This window comes from Oncorhynchus tshawytscha, linkage group LG16 (assembly GCF_018296145.1).
Source record: "Oncorhynchus tshawytscha isolate Ot180627B linkage group LG16, Otsh_v2.0, whole genome shotgun sequence".
Lineage (NCBI taxonomy): Eukaryota > Metazoa > Chordata > Actinopteri > Salmoniformes > Salmonidae > Oncorhynchus > Oncorhynchus tshawytscha.
Genome location: NC_056444.1, coordinates 27,538,794 through 27,562,086, shown reverse-complemented (window position 1 = coordinate 27,562,086; position 23,293 = coordinate 27,538,794). Strand labels below are relative to the sequence as shown.

At 45.3% G+C, this 23,293-nt stretch overlaps 1 protein-coding gene across 1 annotated transcript in view; it reads right to left on the bottom strand.

Annotated features, from left to right (window-relative positions):
* The window catches only part of LOC112251626 (calcium-activated potassium channel subunit alpha-1-like), a 350,091-nt gene that overhangs the window by 152,464 nt on the left and 174,334 nt on the right, over positions 1 to 23,293 (bottom strand). The window contains exon 3 of the mRNA XM_042299053.1: positions 5,200 to 5,261. Coding sequence (XP_042154987.1) covers positions 5,200 to 5,261 — 62 coding nt within the window. The remainder of the gene's footprint in view (positions 1 to 5,199; positions 5,262 to 23,293) is intronic.

Here is a 23,293-nt window from a genome sequence, read left to right as displayed (position 1 = left end):
CTAGGACCCTTCTCTAAAACCGAATATCCTTCTTTAGGATCCTTCTGTAATACCTAGTGTCCTTCCCTAGAGCTGTCAGGTATGTCTCTCTGTCTCTCATGCGTTAGATCAACCTCTCTGTGTATCCAGAGGCTTACTGTCTTGTCAATCACCTCGTCTAGGCTCTCTATAGAGTTTAATGTCAGGTGCTGTCTGTCCGTCCGTCCATCCGTCCGTCCGTCCGCCCGCCCGCCCGCCATGTCAGGTGCTGTCTGTCTGTCTGTCAGGTGCTGCCCGCCCACCCGCCATGTCAGGTGCTGCCCGCCCGCCCGCCATGTCAGGTGCTGCCCGCCCGTCCTCCCGCCATGTCAGGTGCTGCCCGCCCGTCCGCCCGCCCGCCATGTCAGGTGCTGCCCGCCCGTCCGTCCGTCCGCCATGTCAGGTGCTGTCTGTCTTTCAGGTGCTGCCCGCCCGTCCGCCCGCCCGCCATGTCAGGTGCTGCCTCTGCAGTCAGAAACACTACATTTACTGTTTTGTCCATTTATATCATTCTAAATGGTTTGATAACATTCTAGGCTGCTAACAAACAGAGACAAATCACACAGACACTGTCTGAGCCTTACACACCGGGCTCACAGTGAGAGAGATAGATGGAGGGAGGGACTGGGAGGAGAGAGACAGAGGGAGATAGAGAATTAGAGGAGGGAGAGAGAGAGGTGAATAAAAGGATAGAGAGAAACTCAGAGATGGTTTCTTCCCATCAAGCCTTGACCTTGGCATTATAAAGGAGATTTGTATCCCTCTTTTTGTCTGAAATATACAGTCAAGTCAGATCAGAATGAAAAGAGTTGATTGGGGAAAGGAAAAGTGAAAGGGAGGGGGAGAACGAGATAGAGGGAAGAGAGAGCGATAGGGAGGGAGAGAGAGGGAACGAAAGAGGGAGAGGTAAAGAGGGGAAGGACTATATCCCTGTCTATAAACAAGGGACGAGACACATGCCAGGTATCATTTCCACACTACCGTGACCTGCACTACTGCTCGGATAACACCGCAGATGACAGACTTGGCATGATTTTATTAATTTCATTACTTTCATTTTTTTCTTGTCACGGCAACACTCAGACCTACTATCTGTATGGCAGAGGAAACAAGCCGAGGGAGGATAGCGGAGGAAACAAGGCAAGGGAGGATAGCAGAGGAAACAAGGCAAGGGAGGATAGCAGAGGAAACAAGGCAAGGGAGGATAGCAGAGGAAACAAGGCAAGGGAGGATAGCAGAGGAAACAAGGCAAGGGAGGATAGCAGAGGAAACAAGGCAAGGGAGGATAGCAGAGGAAACAAGGCAAGGGAGGATAGCAGAGGAAACAAGCCGAGGGAGGATAGCGGAGGAAACAAGGCAAGGGAGGATAGCAGAGGAAACAAGGCAAGGGAGGATAGCAGAGGAAACAAGGCAAGGGAGAATAGCGGAGGAAACATGCCGAGGGAGAATAGCAGAGGAAACAAGCCGAGGGAGAATAGCAGAGGAAACATGCCGAGGGAGGATAGCAGAGGAAACATGCCGAGGGAGAATAGCGGAGGAAACAAGCCGAGGGAGGATAGCAGAGGAAACAAGCCGAGGGAGAATAGCGGAGGAAACAAGGCAAGGGAGGATAGCAGAGGAAACAAGGCAAGGGAGGATAGCAGAGGAAACAAGCCGAGGGAGGATAGCGGAGGAAACAAGGCAAGGGAGGATAGCGGAGGAAACAAGGCAAGGGAGGATAGCAGAGGAAACAAGCCGAGGGAGGATAGCGGAGGATACAAGGCAAGGGAGGATAGCAGAGGAAACAAGCCGAGGGAGAATAGCGGAGGAAACAAGGCAAGGGAGGATAGCGGAGGAAACAAGGCAAGGGAGGATAGCAGAGGAAACAAGCCGAGGGAGGATAGCGGAGGAAACAAGGCAAGGGAGGATAGCGGAGGAAACAAGGCAAGGGAGAATAGCGGAGGAAACAAGGCAAGGGAGGATAGCAGAGGAAACAAGCCGAGGGAGGATAGCAGAGGAAACAAGCCGAGGGAGAATGGCAGAGGAAACAAGGCAAGGGAGGATAGCAGAGGAAACAAGGCAAGGGAGGATAGCAGAGGAAACAAGGCAAGGGAGGATAGCAGAGGAAACAAGCCGAGGGAGGATAGCAGAGGAAACAAGCCGAGGGAGGATAGCAGAGGAAACAAGCCGAGGGAGGATAGCAGAGGAAACAAGGCAAGGGAGGATAGCAGAGGAAACAAGGCAAGGGAGGATAGCAGAGGAAACAAGGCAAGGGAGGATAGCAGAGGAAACAAGCCGAGGGAGAATAGCAGAGGAAACAAGGCAAGGGAGGATAGCAGAGGAAACAAGGCAAGGGAGGATAGCAGAGGAAACAAGCCGAGGGAGAATAGCGGAGGAAACAAGGCAAGGGAGGATAGCAGAGGAAACAAGGCAAGGGAGGATAGCAGAGGAAACAAGGCAAGGGAGGATAGCAGAGGAAACAAGGCAAGGGAGGATAGCAGAGGAAACAAGCCGAGGGAGAATAGCGGAGGAAACAAGGCAAGGGAGGATAGCAGAGGAAACAAGGCAAGGGAGGATAGCAGAGGAAACAAGGCAAGGGAGGATAGCAGAGGAAACAAGCCGAGGGAGAATAGCAGAGGAAACAAGGCAAGGGAGGATAGCGGAGGAAACAAGGCAAGGGAGGATAGCAGAGGAAACATGCCGAGGGAGGATAGCAGAGGAAACATGCCGAGGGGAAGATAGCAGAGGAAACATGCCGAGGGAGGATAGCAGAGGAAACATGCCGAGGGAGGATAGCAGAGGAAACATGCCGAGGGAAGATAGCAGAGGAAACATGCCGAGGGAGGATAGCAGAGGAAACATGCCGAGGGAGGATAGCAGAGGAAACATGCCGAGGGAGGATAGCAGAGGAAACAAGGCAAGGGAGGATAGCGGAGGAAACAAGGCAAGGGAGGATAGCAGAGGAAACAAGGCAAGGGAGGATAGCAGAGGAAACAAGGCAAGGGAGGATAGCAGAGGAAACAAGCCGAGGGAGAATAGCGGAGGAAACAAGGCAAGGGAGGATAGCAGAGGAAACAAGGCAAGGGAGGATAGCAGAGGAAACAAGGCAAGGGAGGATAGCAGAGGAAACAAGGCAAGGGAGGATAGCAGAGGAAACAAGGCAAGGGAGGATAGCAGAGGAAACAAGGCAAGGGAGGATAGCAGAGGAAACAAGGCAAGGGAGGATAGCAGAGGAAACAAGCCGAGGGAGAATAGCAGAGGAAACAAGGCAAGGGAGGATAGCGGAGGAAACAAGGCAAGGGAGGATAGCAGAGGAAACATGCCGAGGGAGGATAGCAGAGGAAACATGCCGAGGGAAGATAGCAGAGGAAACATGCCGAGGGAGGATAGCAGAGGAAACATGCCGAGGGAGGATAGCAGAGGAAACATGCCGAGGGAGGATAGCAGAGGAAACAAGGCAAGGGAGGATAGCGGAGGAAACAAGGCAAGGGAGGATAGCAGAGGAAACAAGGCAAGGGAGGATAGCAGAGGAAACAAGGCAAGGGAGGATAGCAGAGGAAACAAGGCAAGGGAGGATAGCAGAGGAAACAAGGCAAGGGAGGATAGCAGAGGAAACAAGGCAAGGGAGGATAGCAGAGGAAACAAGGCAAGGGAGGATAGCAGAGGAAACAAGCCGAGGGAGAATAGCAGAGGAAACAAGGCAAGGGAGGATAGCGGAGGAAACAAGGCAAGGGAGGATAGCAGAGGAAACATGCCGAGGGGAGGATAGCAGAGGAAACATGCCGAGGGATAAGATAGCAGAGGAAACATGCCGAGGGAGGATAGCAGAGGAAACATGCCGAGGGAGGATAGCAGAGGAAACAAGGCAAGGGAGGATAGCAGAGGAAACATGCCGAGGGAGGATAGCAGAGGAAACATGCCGAGGGAGGATAGCAGAGGAAACATGCCGAGGGAGGATAGCAGAGGAAACATGCCGAGGGAGGATAGCAGAGGAAACATGCCGAGGGAGGATAGCAGAGGAAACATGCCGAGGGCGGATAGCAGAGGAAACATGCCGAAGGAGGATAGCAGAGGAAACATGCCGAGGGAGGATAGCAGAGGAAACATGCCGAGGGAGGATAGCAGTGAGTCTAGGAACAGAATCATTAAAAAACACACATGGCCATAAACAGATGCACGTAGTCTACAATAAAGGAAAGACATGTATCACTGTCAGCATTTCCCTAGATATTTCCCTAGATATTTCCCTAGATATTTCCCTAGATATTTCCCTAGATATTTCCCTAGATATTTCCCTAGATATTTTCCTAGATATTTCCCTAGATATTTTCCTAGATATTTCCCTAGATATTTCCCTAGATATTTTCCTAGATATTTCCCTAGATATTTCCCTAGATATTTCCCTAGATATTTTCCTAGATATTTCCCTATTTCCATTTAGCAGATGCTCCTTATCCAGAGCGACTTATAGGATCAAATAAGATTAAGTGCCTTGCTCAAGGGCACATGGACAGATTTTTCATTATCATAGTATTATTAACTGCTGGTCAGAGCTCGGATGGGTGAGAGCCTGAGAATGGCGTGGGTGGGTGATTTTAAGTATGGGATGCTTAGTTTACCGCGTGTGTGTGTGTGTATGCGTGTGTATGCCCGCGTGTGTGTCTACAGGTGGGGGGGGGTGTAGGTATGTGTGTGTGTGGGTTTACAGATGGCGTGTGTGGGTCTACAGATGGTGTGTGTGTGTCTACAAGTGGGGGTGTCTCTGAGGACCAGGCAGATCCACTGATATCCTGTTCTATCTAGGTTACCATGGAAACAAAGTTTGGCGCAAGGCTGACCGGCTTCTATTGACAAAACCATAAAGGAGGAGAGGAGCTTTATAGTCTTTCAGATAACACACAGAAATCATCAAACCCACCATCAAACCCAGCAGATTATACTGGACGACGAGGACCACACCGTGTGTCTGAAGTATCTATTAATATCATATCATGTTCAATAGCAACTCATAGACTAAGAACTCATTCCATACAGCTACGTAACTCAGTAAGAATGATATTTTACCAATGTGAGTGACTGTAGCCTTCCATGTATGAGTTCACTTGGTGAAGACATATCCGATGTGATATGAAATTACAACGTAGTGTTCAATGGCAGCTCAACACAAAAGCACATATTAGCACATAAAAAGGGGATACTTACTCAGAAGAATCTATAAAGTATATTCCAAGTGCTCCAATGCTGAGAGCGAAAACTAGCACGACCTATAGAGGGAGAGGAGAGAGAAAGAGAGATACATCAGTTTTAGAAAGTAAACAGTGTACAGTGCCTTCGGAAAGTATTCAGACACCTTCAGCCTCAGTCTAAAATTGAATAAATAAATGAAAAAATCCTCAGCAATTTACACAGAATACCCCATAATGACAAAGTGGAAACAGGTTTTTAGAATGTTTGCAAATGTATAAAATATTAAAAAACAAACACCTTATTTACATAAGTATTCAGACCCTTTGCTATGAGACTTGAAATTGAGCTCAGGTGCATCCTGTTTTCATTGATGTTTCTACAACTTGATTGGAGTCCACCTGTGGTAAATTCAATTGATTGGACATGATTTGGAAAGGCACACACCTGTCTATATAAGGTCCTACAGTGGACAATGCATGTCAGAGCTAAAAACCAAACCATGAGGTCGAAGGAATTGTCTGTAGAGCTCAGAGACAGGATTGTGTCGAGGCACAGATCTGGGGAAGGGTACCAAAACATTTCTGCAGCATTGAAGGCCCCCAAGAACACAGTGACCTCCATCATTCTTAAATGGAAGAAGTTTGGAACCACCAAGACTCTTCCTAGAACTGGCCGCCCGGCCAAACTGAGCAATCGGGGGAGAAGGGCCTTGGTCAGGGAGGTGATAAGAACCCGATGGTCACTCTGACAGAGCTCCAGAGTTCCTCTGTAGAGATGTGAAAACCTTCCAGAAGGACAACCATCTCTGCAGCACTCTACCAATCAGGCCTTTATGGTAGAGTGGCCAGAAGGAAACCACTCAGCAGTAAAAGGCACATGACAACCTGCTTGGAGTTTGGCAAAAATCACCTAAAGACTCTCAGACCATGAGGAACAAGATTCTCTGGTCTGATGAAACCAAGATTGAACTCTTTGGCCTGAATGCCAAGCGTCACATCTGGAGGAAACGTGGCACCATCCCTACAGTGAGGCATGGTGGCAGCATCATGCTGTGGGGATGTTTTTCAGTGACAGGGACTGGGAGACGAGTCAGGATCGAGGCAAAGATGAACGAAGCAAAGTACAGAAAGATCCTTGATGAAAACCTGCTCCAGAGCACTCAGAACCTCTTGGGCAAAGGTTCACCTTCCAACAGGACAAAGACCCGAAGCACACAGCCAAGACAATGCAGGAGTGGCTTCAGGACGAGTCTCCAAATGTCCTTGAGTGGCCCAACCAGAGCCCAGACTTGAACCTGATTGAACATCTCTGGAGAGACCTGAAAACAGCTGTGCAGCAACTCTCCCCATCCAGGAACTTCCCAAATGTGTGCCAAGCTTGTAGCGTCATACCCAAGAAGACTCAAGGATGTAGTCACTGCCAAAGGTGCTTCAAAAATGTCTATGTGTAGTTTGATGAGGGGGGGGGAACAATTTAACACATTTTAGATTAATGCTGTAACGCCTCTATGGCCTCTTTATTGCCTTACCTCACTAATCTTACTACATTTGCACACACTCTACATAGATGTTTCTATTGTGTTATTGACTGTACTTTTGTTTATTCCATATGTAACTCTGTGTTGTTGTTTTTGTCGCACTGCTTTGCTTTATCTTGGCCAGGTCGCAGTTGTAAATGAGAAATTGTTCTCAACTAGCCTACCTGGTTAAATAAAGGTGGAATAAATATAAAATAAATAAATGTCAGTGCTATGCTCTAACCCTGCATCCCAACCTGAGCATCACGTTCTGCCGGGTCTCTTGACCCTCCCACACCTACAGGAGGGCTACATCCTGAATAATGAACGTAGTCCCTCATGTCAGTACGAGGCCTAACGTTACATCCTGAATAATGAACGTAGTCCCTCATGTCAGTACGAGGCCTAACGTTACATCCTGAATAATGAACAGTGGATAGTGAATAGCAACTGTAAGTACAGTTGTATACATTAGAGATTGGAAAGGGAATGGGAACACACTAAACATCTGTAAACCTGTAAGTCTTGAAGGGTGACTGCATGTAGTATTGAGGGGAAGGCTACTGTGACAGACAGCCTTACATAATACAAAGTCATTGGTTGTATTGTACTGGATGCTATTACACGCAGGCACACACGCACACCGTATCCCCAGCAACATCCCATCACAATGTGCTGAGTTGTATTGTGAAGACAGAAGGGGTAATATAAGGAGAACGTAACTCTAGAAGTAATCATTCATATCTAACATGCAGTCAATTCCACGATAATGAATTTACACTTAAAAGTAAAACAAACCATACAACTCTATTCACAAGGACTACTTTTAACAAATTACATAGAACAATTTACTATAACAGATTTACAGGAAGAACTGTGCAGATACAAGTAGTCACTGTGCATATAGTTGGTTGGTTAAACTCTGAAATCAATGGTTGTTGTTTGGCAGTCTCAGTGTCAATACGTTACAGTGGAATTGCCCAAGCTTTTCACACAGAGACCAGCACTCAGATGGATAAACCTTGTGTTCACACAGAGACCAGCTCTCAGATGGATAAACCTCGTGTTCACACAGAGACCAGCTCTCAGATGGATAAACCTTGTGTTCACACAGAGACCAGCTCTCAGATGGATAAACCTCATGTTCACACAGAGACCAGCTCTCAGATGGATAAACCTCGTGTTCACACAGAGACCAGCTCTCAGATGGATAAACCTCATGTTCACACAGAGACCAGCTCTCAGATGGATAAACCTCGTGTTCACACAGAGACCAGCTCTCAGATGGATAAACCTTGTGTTCACACAGAGACCAGCTCTCAGATGGATAAACCTCGTGTTCACACAGAGACCAGCTCTCAGATGGATAAACCTCGTGTTCACACAGAGACCAGCTCTCAGATGGATAAACATCGTGTTCACACAGAGACCAGCTCAGATGGATAAACCTCATGTTCACACAGAGACCAGCTCTCAGATGGATAAACCTCGTGTTCACACAGAGACCAGATAAACATCGTGTTCACACAGAGACCAGCTCTCAGATGGATAAACCTTGTGTTCACACAGAGACCAGCTCTCAGATGGATAAACCTCGTGTTCACACAGAGACCAGCTCTCAGATGGATAAACCTTGTGTTCACACAGAGACCAGCTCTCAGATGGATAAACCTCGTGTTCACACAGAGACCAGCTCTCAGATGGATAAACCTCGTGTTCACACAGAGACCAGCTCTCAGATGGATAAACCTCGTGTTCACACAGAGACCAGCTCTCAGATGGATAAACCTTGTGTTCACGCAGAGACCAGCTCTCAGATGGATGAACCTTGTGTTCACACAGAGACCAGCTCTCAGATGGATAAACCTCGTGTTCACACAGAGACCAGCTCTCAGATGGATAAACCTCGTGTTCACACAGAGACCAGCTCTCTCAGATGGATAAACTTTGTGAAAACAACACATTAAAACACACGCCTGAACACGTTAAAACACACGACTGAACACGTAATATTAAAACACACGACTGAACACGTTAAAACACATGACTGAACATATAATATTAAAACACACGACTGAACACGTTAAAACACACGACTGAACATGTAATATTAAAACACACGACTGAACAAGTTAAAACACACGACTGAACACGTTAAAACACACGACTGAACACGTTAAAACACACGACTGAACACGTTAAAACACACGACTGAACACGTTAAAACACACGACTGAACACGTAATATTAAAACACACGACTGAACACATTAAAACACACGACTGAACATGTAATATTAAAACACACGACTGAACACGTTAAAACACACGACTGAACACATTAAAACACACGACTGAACACGTAATATTAAAACACACGACTGAACACGTTAAAACACACGACTGAACACGTTAAAACACACGACTGAACACTGAACACGTTAAAACACACGACTGAACACGTTAAAACACACGACTGAACACGTAATATTAAAACACACGACTGAACACGTTAAAACACACGACTGAACACGTAATATTAAAACACACGACTGAACATGTTAAAACACACGACTGAACACGTTAAAACACACGACTGAACACGTTAAAACACACGACTGAACACATTAAAACACACGACTGAACACGTTAAAACACACGACTGAACACGTGATATTAAAACACACGACTGAACACGTTAAAACACACGACTGAACACGTAATATTAAAACACACGACTGAACACGTAATATTAAAACACACGACTGAACACGTTAAAACACACGACTGAACATGCTAAAACACACGACTGAACACGTTAAAACACACGACTGAACATGCTAAAACACACGACTGAACACGTTAAAACACACGACTGAACATGCTAAAACACACGACTGAACACGTTAAAACACACGACTGAACATGTTAAAACACGCGACTGAACACGTTAAAACACACGACTGAACACGTTAAAACACACGACTGAACACGTTAAAACACACGACTGAACACGTGATATTAAAACACACGACTGAACACGTTAAAACACACGACTGAACAAATTAAAACACACGACTGAACACGTTAAAACACACGACTGAACACGTTAAAACACACGACTGAACAAATTAAAACACATGACTGAACACGTTAAAACACACGACTGAACACGTTAAAACACACGACTGAACACGTGATATTAAAACACAGGACTGAGAAAGATATACTGTTGTTTACTCTTTCTTCCTATTCAGCCAGAACACAATAGACATCCTCTTTCCTCCACGATTGTAGCATTCATTATAATTGATGGGCGCCTGATCGTTGCCATGCTAATAAAAAAACACCCCCATGTATTTTTAATGGTGTCTCTGTGTGGGAGATGGTGGGTTCCAGAGTGTGGGTCTGGTTGAGGCTAGTGATAACGATAGCAAAGCATAGCGCCAGCCTCTACTGCAATGTTGAAGCACAAGCATAACACAATAACATCTACTAAACATGTGCTTACGACCAATGTAATTTAATTTGTAGCCCTGCAGTATGACCTGAGTGATGCAGGTTATTGTAGCATAGCGCTAGCTAGTGTAGCCCTGCAGTATGGCCTGAGTGATGCAGGTTATTGTAGCATAGCGCTAGTGTAGCCCTGAAGTGCCTGACCTGAGTGACACACAAAGGAGATTGGAAGCTAGGTTCAATGCCAGCCACACTGACAACATCAAGATCTCTTTACTGTGATAAGACTGTCATCTAGAAGGCTGATATCTATGCCGTTGGGAAGATCATTGGTGGAGTGGAATGCATCAGCTGATCTGATGCCCACAACTAAATAGTCCAGCACCTGTTTCTGTTTATGTCCTGGCTATGATTGACTGGACTCTCCATCATACTCTCAACATCACACATCCACTGTCAATATATCAAATGAATAGAAATAATTCAAAACAGAAAAAATATGTTAACCTTGGATGTCAGGATACTGTATAGGACTTCCCCCACAAGAGGGCATAGTTAGTTTGTAATGAGTGGGTTTTCTATGGGTACAGTGGACATCCAGGGCATGCAGGTTAGATCCACACACACACTCTCTCTCTCTTCACACGGGGAACAACCCAGGTCTTCACATCAGTAGGACAGCTGAAAATGACCAACAGACCAACAGGACTTGAGAGGGATGGAAGCGTAGCCTAGATGTGGAGATTCTATCCTTATCTGAGTCTCTTATGACAGAGGCAGTCCTACTGTATGAACACAGAATGCAAGTACATATAGTAAGTGGAACACACACGCTCAGGCAGCACACACGCAGACATGAACAAATCCACATTTCCTTGATGCTAATCTTTGTCCTTCTCGTCTGTGAGGAAAGAGAGAGAGAACAGGGGTAGCCTGAGCAGGATGGATGCTCAACAGCTTTCCAGTGAGCGGTGAGCGTCCACAGATGAGTTCTGAGATAAGAGTCCTCATCTTCAACTGACCCAGTTACTCAGCTGTGAATGCTACGTGGCTGTCGCTAACACTAACCAGTGCTAGCCGTCGTATGTGTGTGTGCGCACGCATGTGCATGTCTGTGTGGGCACTGCTTCAGATAACGAGGGTTAGCCGTTGACCTCAAACCCACACATTTCAAAGACAGGAGCGCCACTGTAAGTCATGACTGTGATTCCAACAGACAGGGGAAACTTACAGCAAATGGCAACAATGTGGGGGCATCCCCAGCGCCGACAGACTACAGACAGAAACACAGCTGTAGGCCTGACAAGCTGGGGCCAGCACAGCAAATGACTCTGGGAAATGTAGTTTTGACAGTAGTCATACAATATTACATTATAATAGTAGTCTATAAGCTAAATTAATGCTTGTTTTGAGAGTTAATACACTATACATACAAAACTATGTAGACACCCCTTCAAATGAGTGGATTGTGCTATTTCAGCCACATCCGTTGCGGACAGGTGTATAAATCGAGCACACAGCAATGCAATCTCCATAGACAAACATTGTCAGTAGAATGGTCTTACAGAAGAACTCAGTGACTTTCAATGTGGCGCCGTCATAGGATGCCACCTTTCCAACAAGTCAGTTGGTCAAATTTCTTCCCTGCTAGAGCTGCCCACAGTCAACTGTAAGTGCTGTTATTGTGAAGTGGAAACATCTACCCGCAAAGTGGTCGGCCACACAAGCTCACAGAACAGGACTGACGAGTGCTGAAGCATGTAGCGCAAAGAAATTGTCTGTCCTTGGTTGCAACACACACTACCGAGTTCCAAACTGCCTCTGGAAGCAACGTCAGCACAATAACTGTTCGTCAGAAGCTTCATGAAATGGGTTTCCATGGCCAAGCAGCCGCACACAAGTCTAAGATCACCATACATAATGCCAAGCGTCAGCTGGAGTCGTGTAAAACCCGCCACCATTGGACTGGAGCAGTGGAAATGCGTTCTCTGGAGGGATGAATCACGCTTCACCATCTGGCAGTCATATGGACAAATCTGGGTTTGGCAGATGCCAGGAGAAAGCTACCTGCCCGAATGCATAGTGCCAACTGTAAAGTTTGGTGGAGGATGAATAATTATCTGGGGATTTTTTTCATGGTTTAGGCTAGGCCCCTTAGTTCCAGTGAAGGGAAATTTTAACACTACAGCATAGAATGACATTCTAGACAATTCTGTGCTTCCAACTTTGTGGCAGCAGTTTGGGGGAGGCCCTTTCCTGTTTCAGCATGACAATGCCCCTGTGCTCAAAGTGAGGTCCATACAGAAATGGTTTGTTGAGATTGGTGTGGAAGAACTTGACCGGCCTGCACAGATCTCTGACCTCAACCCCATCGAACACCTTTGAGATGAATTGGAACACCGACAGCGAGCCAGGCCTAATCGCCCAACATCAGTGCCCGACCTCACTAATGCTCATGGCTGAATGGAAGCAAGTCCCCGCAGCAATGTTCCAACATCTACTGGATCCCAGAAGATTGGAGGCTGTTGTAGCAGCAAAGGGGGGGACCAACTCCATATTACCATTGAACCCTACGGACAGGCTCACCATTGAACCCTATGGACAGGCTTACCATTGAAGCCTATGGACAGGCTCACCATTGAACCCTATGGACAGGCTCACCATTGAACCCTATGGACAGGCTCACCATTGAACCCTATGGACAGGCTCACCATTGAACCCTATGGACAGGCTCACCATTGAACCCTATGGACAGGCTCACCATTGAACCCTATGGACAGGCTCACCATTGAACCCTATGTACAGGCTCACCATTGAACCCTATGGACAGACTTACCATTGAACCCTATGGACAGGCTCACCATTGAACCCTATGTACAGGCTCACCATTGAACCCTATGGACAGGCTCACCATTGAACCCTATGTACAGGCTCACCATTGAACCCTATGTACAGGCTCACCATTGAACCCTATGGACAGACTTACCATTGAACCCTATGTACAGGCTCACCATTGAACCCTATGTACAGGCTCACCATTGAACCCTATGTACAGGCTCACCATTGAACCCTATGGACAGGCTCACCATTGAACCCTATGTACAGGCTCACCATTGAACCCTATGGACAGGCTCACCATTGAACCCTATGTACAGGCTCACCATTGAACCCTATGGACAGGCTCACCATTGAACCCTATGTACAGGCTCACCATTGAACCCTATGGACAGGCTCACCATTGAACCCTATGTACAGGCTCACCATTGAACCCTATGGACAGACTTACCATTGAACCCTATGTACAGGCTCACCATTGAACCCTATGTACAGGCTCACCATTGAACCCTATGGACAGGCTCACCATTGAACCCTATGTACAGGCTCACCATTGAACCCTATGGACAGACTTACCATGAACCCTATGGACAGGCTCACCATTGAACCCTATGTACAGGCTCACCATTGAACCCTATGGACAGGCTCACCATTGAACCCTATGGACAGGCTCACCATTGAACCCTATGGACAGGCTTACCATTGAACTTGTCATTTTTCGTCTCAAATTCGGTGGACATAAAACAATATAGAGGTGAGATAGATATCAACTTTGAGACATGACATGTAGTATTTTCATATTTAATTATATTATGTTTATATTAATGCTTAGTTCCTGTTATTTTTCGAAGACGTCTCACAAAAACAATAAAATCTCTGTGAAATGTCAACGGAGCACTGAGCATTTTATTTTGAAAGCCTTTTACATTTATTTCAGCTTGTGTCATGCTAATTTAGCTATTTGCGACCTGCGGAAAAAACTTGGAAGACGACAACCACAAAATGTAAAATCCTTAACAGTTTCGGCGATAAAGCTGCACCGCTCTGTCAACAGACCTCAGTGTTTTTATCAGATGTATTAGGTTATGAAATATGACTTCTAGGATATAATATTAAGGATGTCAGAGAACGACCCCACTGAACGATTCAGAACATTAAGAATCATATTTGTCTTGGTCAGATGTATTTTATAACATAAGAAAGGGAAACGTCATCACCAAAGCATGTTTTCACCCACTCTAGTTAGAGGGGGTGGACACACTACTCAATGGATCAGCTCTCACGACACACTCATAAACACACACAAAAACTTTAAAAAACAGACACAAACACTAAAACAGACACTCGAAAACACATATACACAAATACATACACACAACCCTCCACTGGTTTGCTGACTGCTTGACCCACATTCATTCACTCACGTACGGTATGAACACCCACAGCCGCAGAGCAGCAAACCAGGCTCACTAAAGCACAGTAGCTTACTCTTCAAATAGACCACAAATAACAGGCTAAGGATTTCAACTGTTAATACAACAATCCAATATGGCGGCCCTACCCAATAAACTAAACGCAGGATATTTGATTTGAAGCACAACAGAGCTAACCTGGAATCCACACAAAATATTCCTCTATTTCACAGATAAATATTCAGTTTGGATTCCAGATTCCAGCCTACAACCAAGTTGCTGTGAGTTTTACCCAGACTCTCACAGACTAACAGGGAATTAGTTTAGACTTGGGATGCTCATGACTCACTTCCTTTCTCCCCTAAGTGCACTTCCTGACAAAGAGCATGCAGAACCCAGCTGACTGGTGATTCGGGTTGACATATAAAATAATGGCTTTGTGTTCAGGGTGAGTTTTTTAAAATTTGTATTTATTTTTATTTCACCTTTATTTAACCAGGTAGGCTAGTTGAGAACAAGTTCTCATTTGCAACTGCGACCTGGCCAAGATAAAGCATAGCAGTGTGAACAGACAACAGAGTTACACATGGAGTAAAACAATTAACAAGTCAATAACACAGTAGAAAAAAAGGGGAGTCTATATACATTGTGTGCAAAAGGCATGAGGAGGTAGGTGAATAATTACAATTTTGCAGATTAACACTGGAGTGATAAATGATCAGATGGTCATGTACAGGTAGAGATATTGGTGTGCAAAAGAGCAGAAAAGTAAATAAATAAAAACAGTATGGGGATGAGGTAGGTAAAAATGGGTGGGCTATTTACCGATAGACTATGTACAGCTGCAGCGATCGGTTAGCTGCTCAGATAGTATGCAGGTTGACAGGCTGTCTGGGGAATCAAAAAGGTGACGAATAGACTAATCAGTTCAGTTCAAAGCTCCAAACAGACTGACCTACTACATACCAGCACAGGTAGGCTGAAGACTCAAAAACACAAACTGGAATCTGAAATAACTTTGTTATACACAGTCAAGTTGTAAGGTGTATGGACTCTTACAATTCCAAATGTATTCATCCCTAAAACTGTCCCTCCTCCGTCGGTATGTCTGTGAATATTTTCACAGCATTCAGTCTAACGGGGTCTATGCTCGCCTCGGCTCTTCTCCATTTCAAACAAAACCCAATGACACAGTGGCGCTAGACTAGCTTCTGGAGGGAAGCCCAGTGACAACACACAACACAGCCACGTTCCTCCTAGCGCGGCACTCCCATCCCGCTACATAACAGTAATACTGTCTGCATGGAGGAAAGCGGACAGGAAGCTTTGATTTAGCCTCATCATTAAATAAAAAGCCTACTGGTGCGAAAAGTTAAATAGCTCTATCTAAAATTGGGGTGTTCATGTTCTTGAATAACCTGAAGCTAAAAAGGCATAGCTAGACGTTTTGTGGCTAAATCACAGAATTAACATTTTATTAGTAGAAGCGTTAGAGGGGTCGACATCAAAGACTAGAACTACAAACATCCTGCAGGCTGGAAAAGGGATGAGAGAACACTGTATTCAAAGAGAAAACATTATGTTAGTTAGTGTCTCCTGAACCTAAAAAAGTGCTTACCTAACAAATACACAACATGACCAAAAATGTGGACACATGCTGAACATCTCATTCCAAAATCATGGGCAGTGATATAGAGTTGGTCCCACCTTTGCCGCTATAACAGACTCCACTCTTCTGGGAAGGCTTTCCTCTAGATGTTGGAACATTGCTGCGGGGACTTGCTTCCATTCAGGCACAAGAGCATTAGTGAGGTTGGGCACTGATGTTGGGCGATTAGGCCTGGCTCACAGTCTGCGTTCCAATTCATCCCAAAGGTGTTCGATTGGGTTTAGGTCAGGGCTCCGTGCAGGCCAGTCAAGTCTACACCAATCTTGACAAACAATTTCTGTATGGACCTCGCTTTCTGCACAGGGGCATTGTCATGCTGAAACAGGAAAGGGCCTTCCCCAAACTGTTGCCACAAAGTTGGAAGCACAGAATCATCTAGAATGTCATTGTATGCTGTAGCGTTAAGATTTCCTTTCACTGGAACTAAGGAGCCCGAACCAAGAAAAACAGCCCCGAATCCACTAATTTGAAGGGGTGTCCACATACTTTTGTATATATAGTGTACTTTGAATAGTGGACTAATTTATAGTAAAAGGCTAAAGTAACACAGGCTCTCTTGGACCTTTTCATGTACCGTGGATTGTCCTTGGTCCATTCGACCATTTTGTCCTAGCCTGACTGGGTTTAACAGGGTGAAGTGAAGCCCTCCAGGAAGAAGGAGGCTGATTGGACCCTCAGCCAAAGGATTTCAAAGGAGAACACTCTCTCTCTCACACATCTATAGGGATGCCATTTGAAAAGCAGCCATGACATCAGTATATTAGGAGGCATCTTCAGCATGCATGAACAACCTTTGTATTCTCCACACATCAACCCTGCTCAGAAAGACCTTCTGACTCACACTAGGCGTCTCAACTGTCGGTGTCGGCTACCACACGATTCAGATTCACAACACCTCCGACAGCACCATATGCTGCTCTGACACTCATGATGATACATGATAAACACCAGAGGTGGTCAGTGCCATTTAAGATGAGGGAGGACAATATATATGTTTTATGAGCCTGGCCTTCTATTACAGCATATTGCATGACTGTCATTCATATTCCATTCACCCTGCTCAATGTAACATCGATAGGTTTAGGCTCTACATGGTACTCATATTTTTCCTATACCCATCAAGAGGTTGCTACAACCTAGCCTATGAATGACATTTTTACAACGTAGGTGCACAGGTCGAGAGTAAAAATCAGAGTAATCAAGGTGACAGACAGTGACAGTTGCAAACAAGAGTTTGTACTGTTTGCTTCCGTTTAAGAAACGTTTTTCAACAGAATTGGTGGAATGAATACACCCCTGATCACACACAAACACAGAACTACATGATCTCTTTACCTGTTGTATACGGTGTATTCGGAAAGTATTCAGACCACTTGACTTTTTCAACATTTTGTCAAGTTACAGCCTTAATCTAAAATGGATGAAATTCTTTCCCCCCTCATTAATCTACACACAATACCCCATAATGACAAAACAAAAACAGGTTTACAAATATTAAACTGAAATATCACATTTACGTAAGTATTCAGACCCTTTACTCAATACTTTGTTGAAGTACATTTGGCCGTGATTACATTTGGGCCACTCAAGGACATTCAGAGACTTGTCCCAAAGCCACTCCTGCGTTGTCTTGACTGTGTGTTTAGGGTCGTTGTCCTGTTGGGAAGTGAACCTTTTCCCCAGTCTGAGGTCCTGATCGCTCTGGAGCAGGTTTTCATCAAGGATCTCTCTGTACTTTGCTCCGTTCATCTTTCCCTCTATCCTGACTAGTCTCCCAGTCCCTGCTGCTGAAAAACATCGCCGCAGCATGATGCTGTCACCACCATGCTTCACCGTAGGGATGGTGCCACGTTTCCTCCAGACATGATGCTTGGCATTCAGACCAAAGAGTTAACGGTTTTATTTCTTAAAAAACTGAGAAACAGACTGATGTCAGAGTGAGGGAAAAACAAGTCTGTCTGTCTGTCTGTCTGCCTGTCTCTGCCTGGATCTCTCTCTCTCTCCGTCTGCCTGCGTCTCTCTCTCTGTCCGTCTGCCTGCGTCGCTCTCTCTGTCCGTCTGCCTGCATCTGCCTGAAACTCTCTCTCTCTCTCTGTCCGTCTGCCTGCGTCTCTCTCTCTCTCTCTCTCTCTCTCTCTCTCTCTCTCTCTCTCTCTCTCTCTCTCTCTCTCTCTCTCTGTCTGTCTGCGTCTCTCTCTCTGTCCATCTGCCTGCATCTGCCTGAAACTCTCTCTCTGTCCGTCTGCCTGCGTCTCTCTCTCTCTCTGTCCGTCTGCCTGGGTCTCTCTCTCTCTCTCTCTCTGTCCGTCTGCCTGCGTCTCTCTCTCTCTCTGTCCGTCTGCCTGCGTCTCTCTCTCTGTCCGTCTGCCTGCGTCGCTCTCTCTGTCCGTCTGCCTGCATCTGCCTGAAACTCTCTCTCTCTCTCTGTCCGTCTGCCTGCGTCTCTCTCTCTCTCTCTCTCTCTCTCTCTCTCTCTCTCTCTCTGTCTGTCTGTCTGCGTCTCTCTCTCTGTCCATCTGCCTGCATCTGCCTGAAACTCTCTCTCTGTCCGTCTGCCTGCGTCTCTCTCTCTCTCTCTCTCTGTCCGTCTGCCTGCGTCTCTCTCTCTCTCTGTCCGTCTGCCTGCGTCTCTCTCTCTCCGTCTGCCTCGTCTCTCTCTCTCTCTCTGTCCGTCTGCCTGCGTCTCTCTCTCTCTCTGTCCGTCTGCCTGCGTCTCTCTCTCTCCGTCTGCCTGCGTCTCTCTCTCTCTCTCTCTCCGTCTGCCTGCGTCTCTCTCTCTCTCTGTCCGTCTGCCTGCGTCTCTCTCTCTCCGTCTGCCTGCGTCTCTCTCTCTCTCTCTGTCCGTCTGCCTGCGTCTCTCTCTCTCTCTGTCCGTCTGCCTGCGTCTCTCTCTCTCCGTCTGCCTGCGTCTCTCTCTCTCTCTCTCCGTCTGCCTGCGTCTCTCTCTCTCTCTGTCCGTCTGCCTGCGTCTCTCTCTCTGTCCGTCAACCTGTGTCTCTCTCTCTCTCTCCTGTCTGTGTGTCCGTCCGTGTCTGTCCCGCCATACATCCTGTGTCTGTATCCCCTGTCTGTATCTCTCTCTTGTCTCATACGCAACACCACCGTAAACTGAAGGAAATATCAAGTTCAACATACACCTTGACTGTTAGTTCATGACTAACACAAATTTTATGTGAACTTATTTCACGTTGAGGAATGTCCCCATCATCAAACGTAATTTAAGAGTGGAGTTAAAACGAAATGGAAATTGTTCCACTTTTCTGCGCTGACTCAATGCATTGTCAGTCAACATCAGTCTTGAACACTGCATCTGATGGACTGACTGACAGATGACAAAGACAGGTTAACTTCATTGTCACAGCTGTCACTGATATGAGTCATGATGCCATGGGTGATTTGGAACCAGTTTCCAATGACTTCCTGTCTCTCTTCCTGCCAGTCAGCCAATCAGAGCGTGGCAGGTGGAAGGATGTGTCTGATGGACAGACACTGATGTCTCCTAGAGTCTAGACAACTAATTTTCCCACATTTTTTAGCAAAAACTTTCAAAAATATTTGGAAATGTATTACAAATAAAAAACTGAAATATCACATTTATGTAAGTATTCAGACTCTTTACTCAGTACTTTGTTGAAGCAGCGATTATAGCCTCAAGGTCTGTTGAATTTACCACAAGTGAACTCCACTCAAATTGTAGAAACATCCCAAAGATGATCAATGGAAACAAGATGCACCTGAGCTCAATTTCGAGATTCATAGCAAAGGGTGTGAAGACTTACGTAAATAAGATATTTCTGTGTTTAATTTCTGCAGTAGTTTATGTGTCGGGGAGCTAGGGTCAGTCTGTTATATCTGGAGTACTTCTGTCTTATTCGGTGTCCTGTGTGAATTTAAGTATGCTCTCTATAATTCTCTCTTTCTCAGAGGACCTGAGCCCTAGGACCATGCCTCAGGACTACCTGGCATGATGACTCCTTGCTGTCCCCAGTCCACCTGGCCGTGCTGCTGCTCCAGTTTCAACTGTTCTGCCTGCGGCTATGGAACCCTGACCTGTTCACCGGACGTGCTACCTGTCCCAGATCTGCTGTTTTCAACTCTCTAGAGACAGCAGGAGTGGTAGAGATACTCTTAATGATCGGCTATGAAAAGCCAACTGACATTTACTCCTGAGGTGCTGACTTGCTGCACACTCGACAACTACTGGGATTATTATTATTTGACCATGCTGGTCATTTATGAACATTTGAACATCTTGGCCATGTTCTGTTATAATCTCCACCCGGCACAGCCAGAAGAGGACTGGCCACCCCTCATAGCCTGGTTCCCCTCTAGGTTTCTTCCTAGGTTTTGGCCTTTCTAGGGAGTTTTTCCTAGCCACCGTGCTTCTACACCTGCATTGCTTGCTGTTTGGGGTTTTAGGCTGGGTTTCTGTACAGCACTTTGAGATATCAGCTGATGTAAGAAGGGCTATATAAATACATTAGATTTTTTTTTTTTAATGAATTGCAAAAATGTCTTAAACCCTGTTTTCGCTTTGTCATTATGGGGTATTGTGTAGATTGATGAGGGGGGGAATGATTTAATACATTTTAGTATAAGGCTGTAACGTAACAAAATGTGGAAAAGGGGAAGAGGTCTGAATACTTTCCGAATGCGCTGTATGAGAGGAGAAGTCAGGAGTAAAACAGACTGTGTTTGTGTGTATGTGCACGCGTGCGTGTGTGTAAACATCTGGGAGGTTCTGTAATAATGGCAAAATTCCACAGATTGAGTCTCCCCCAGCATTCCGGAGAATCCATCCGTATCACTTGTTTAGTAAACAGGGTCAAGTCTCAAATCAGGATGGGTGGTACAACTGCCAACCCTAGGGATTAAACAACACACACACCCATCCCCAACTACACATCACCCAAACACACACCCAAACCCCCACCAGAGCCCTCTTGGCTTGATTTGGTGTTCAACCGTTTTAATCACGTTCCAATTATAGTCTGCAATGTTAGTATACTATATTTAATAATCTGTGTGGATATAAATCCAATTACTAATTGTTGCGTAGTGTTGGAGATTGTTCTCTAATAATTCTGTTCGGCAATAACCAGCATTAGGACCTCCAATACAATTTACAATGCATTCAGAAAGTATTCATACCCCTTGACTTATTCCACATTTTGTTGTGTTACAGCCTGAATTCAAAATGTATTACTATTTTTTTCTTCACCCATCTACACACAAATACCCCACAAAGACAAATATTATTATTATTTTTTTGCACATTTATTGAAAATCAAATACAGAAATATCTCATTTACATAAGTACTCACACCCTTGAGTCAATACACGTTAGAAAAACATTTGTCAGTGATTACAGCTGTGAGTCGTTCTGGGTAAGTCTCTATAGGCTTGCCATAACAAACGGGTTGAACACATATTGACTAAAGATATATCAGCTTTTCATTTTTAATGAGTAAAAATGCTGGGGTATTGTGTGTAGGCCAGTGACAAAACATATACATGTAATCCTATTTAACAACAACGAAATGTGGAAAAAGTCAAGAGGTGTGAATACTTTCTGAAGGCACTGCATCTCAAATCCCCAAAAAACTATTCATCATCATATTGCAAAACAGGATTATTTATCATCTCAACTATTATCAGCTGTTCTATATATTAAAAACAAAAACAGAATTCTCAAAAATCTCAATAGGAGACTGTTTCATCCAAAGTGACTAACAGCAGTGGGTGGAGACATTTTCACATGGGGGGCCCTAGCGAAAACTGAACCCACAACCCTGACATAGCAAGCACTATGCTCCACCAACTGAGCCATGCATTTAAAATGTCTACACTATACATGTATGATCTGAATGACCAGGGTGTTTCTAGTGCTCATTGTCACGTGCTCGAGTGCTGTGAATTTCTTGCTCTTTTTCCCAACAACTCAGTAGAACTACAGAAAATACATTTAAAAAGTAAAGCAGAACAAAAACATCAGAAATAAGAAGAAAAGGAGAAAGTAAGTAAGCTGTGTGTGAGTGAGCGTGAGTTTGTAATACAGATGAACCTTTAGGCATTATGTTTGAAAGCTGTTTTGCTGTGACAAGTTGACGAAGCACGAGAACGCTCGGTGAAATGAGCTGCTGTCAATCTGAGATGATAAGGCGGGCTGGGGGAACCAGTTAGAGAAGGACAGACGTAGGCCATGTACGAATACCCGTACTTGCTTTCTAAATAGTAGGATTTTATAGTATGTGAAATAGTATGCTTTAAATGTCAGGATGTCATACTTATTTAGACTTTTAATGTAGTAGAATTCTCTTGTGTTTCGAGACCCACATCTGTTTGACAACAGCTGATAATCAGCTGACGGGAGGTGCTGTACCAAAATGAACCAATGGCAGGAATCACCACAAGTGCACATTCTTAGTAGGAGGAGCCTAGTATGCTGATATTTGTTGCTTACTGCATTTGTTTTGACTAAACAGTACGATAGTATGCAGTATGATTAGTATACAGTATGCAGTTTTAGTAAGCGGTAGGCAAGGCAGATTTGGGACATGGCCACAGTCTCTATCTGATACAATAATATTGTACATAAAGGCATACTGCGTAGCTTCTCTTTCACCTGTGGTTGCAAGAGAAATGATATACACAACTGTGAGAGAAGCAAACACACAAAGAAAACCTGTTCAGTTCATGTCAATCTCTTAATTTTCTTGTTTGATTTTGCCCCGCCGGCTCACCCTTCTCTCTCCCTCTCTTTCTCTCTCCCTCTCAGCTCATTGGCTTAGACCTTGTGATGTGACAGCCGGGACATGGCTAATAAAGGGACAGAGGTAAAGGGGAGAGATGGAAGGGAAGGAGAGATGAGAGAATATTACATAGGACGTCCTCTGTGACATAACAAGGTTGCGGAGTTGGAGAGAGAATTGACAGAAGATGGCAGAAAGAGGGATAATATTAGAGCGTGTCCTCTAAGGCCCAGCGAGAGCTAAAAGGTCATGTGTGTGTGTGTGTGTGTGTGTGTGTGTGTGTGTGTGTGTGTGTGTGTGTGTGTGTGTGTGTGTGTGTGTGTGTGTGTGTGTGTGTGTGTGTGTGTGTGTGTGTGTGTGTGTGTGTGTTTGTGTGTGGTGTGTAAAAAAAAAAAAGACGCGGACGCTGTGATCACTTTTGTGTTTGAAAAGACTGTAAAGTGCCACCATTATAGAAGAACATCCTCATC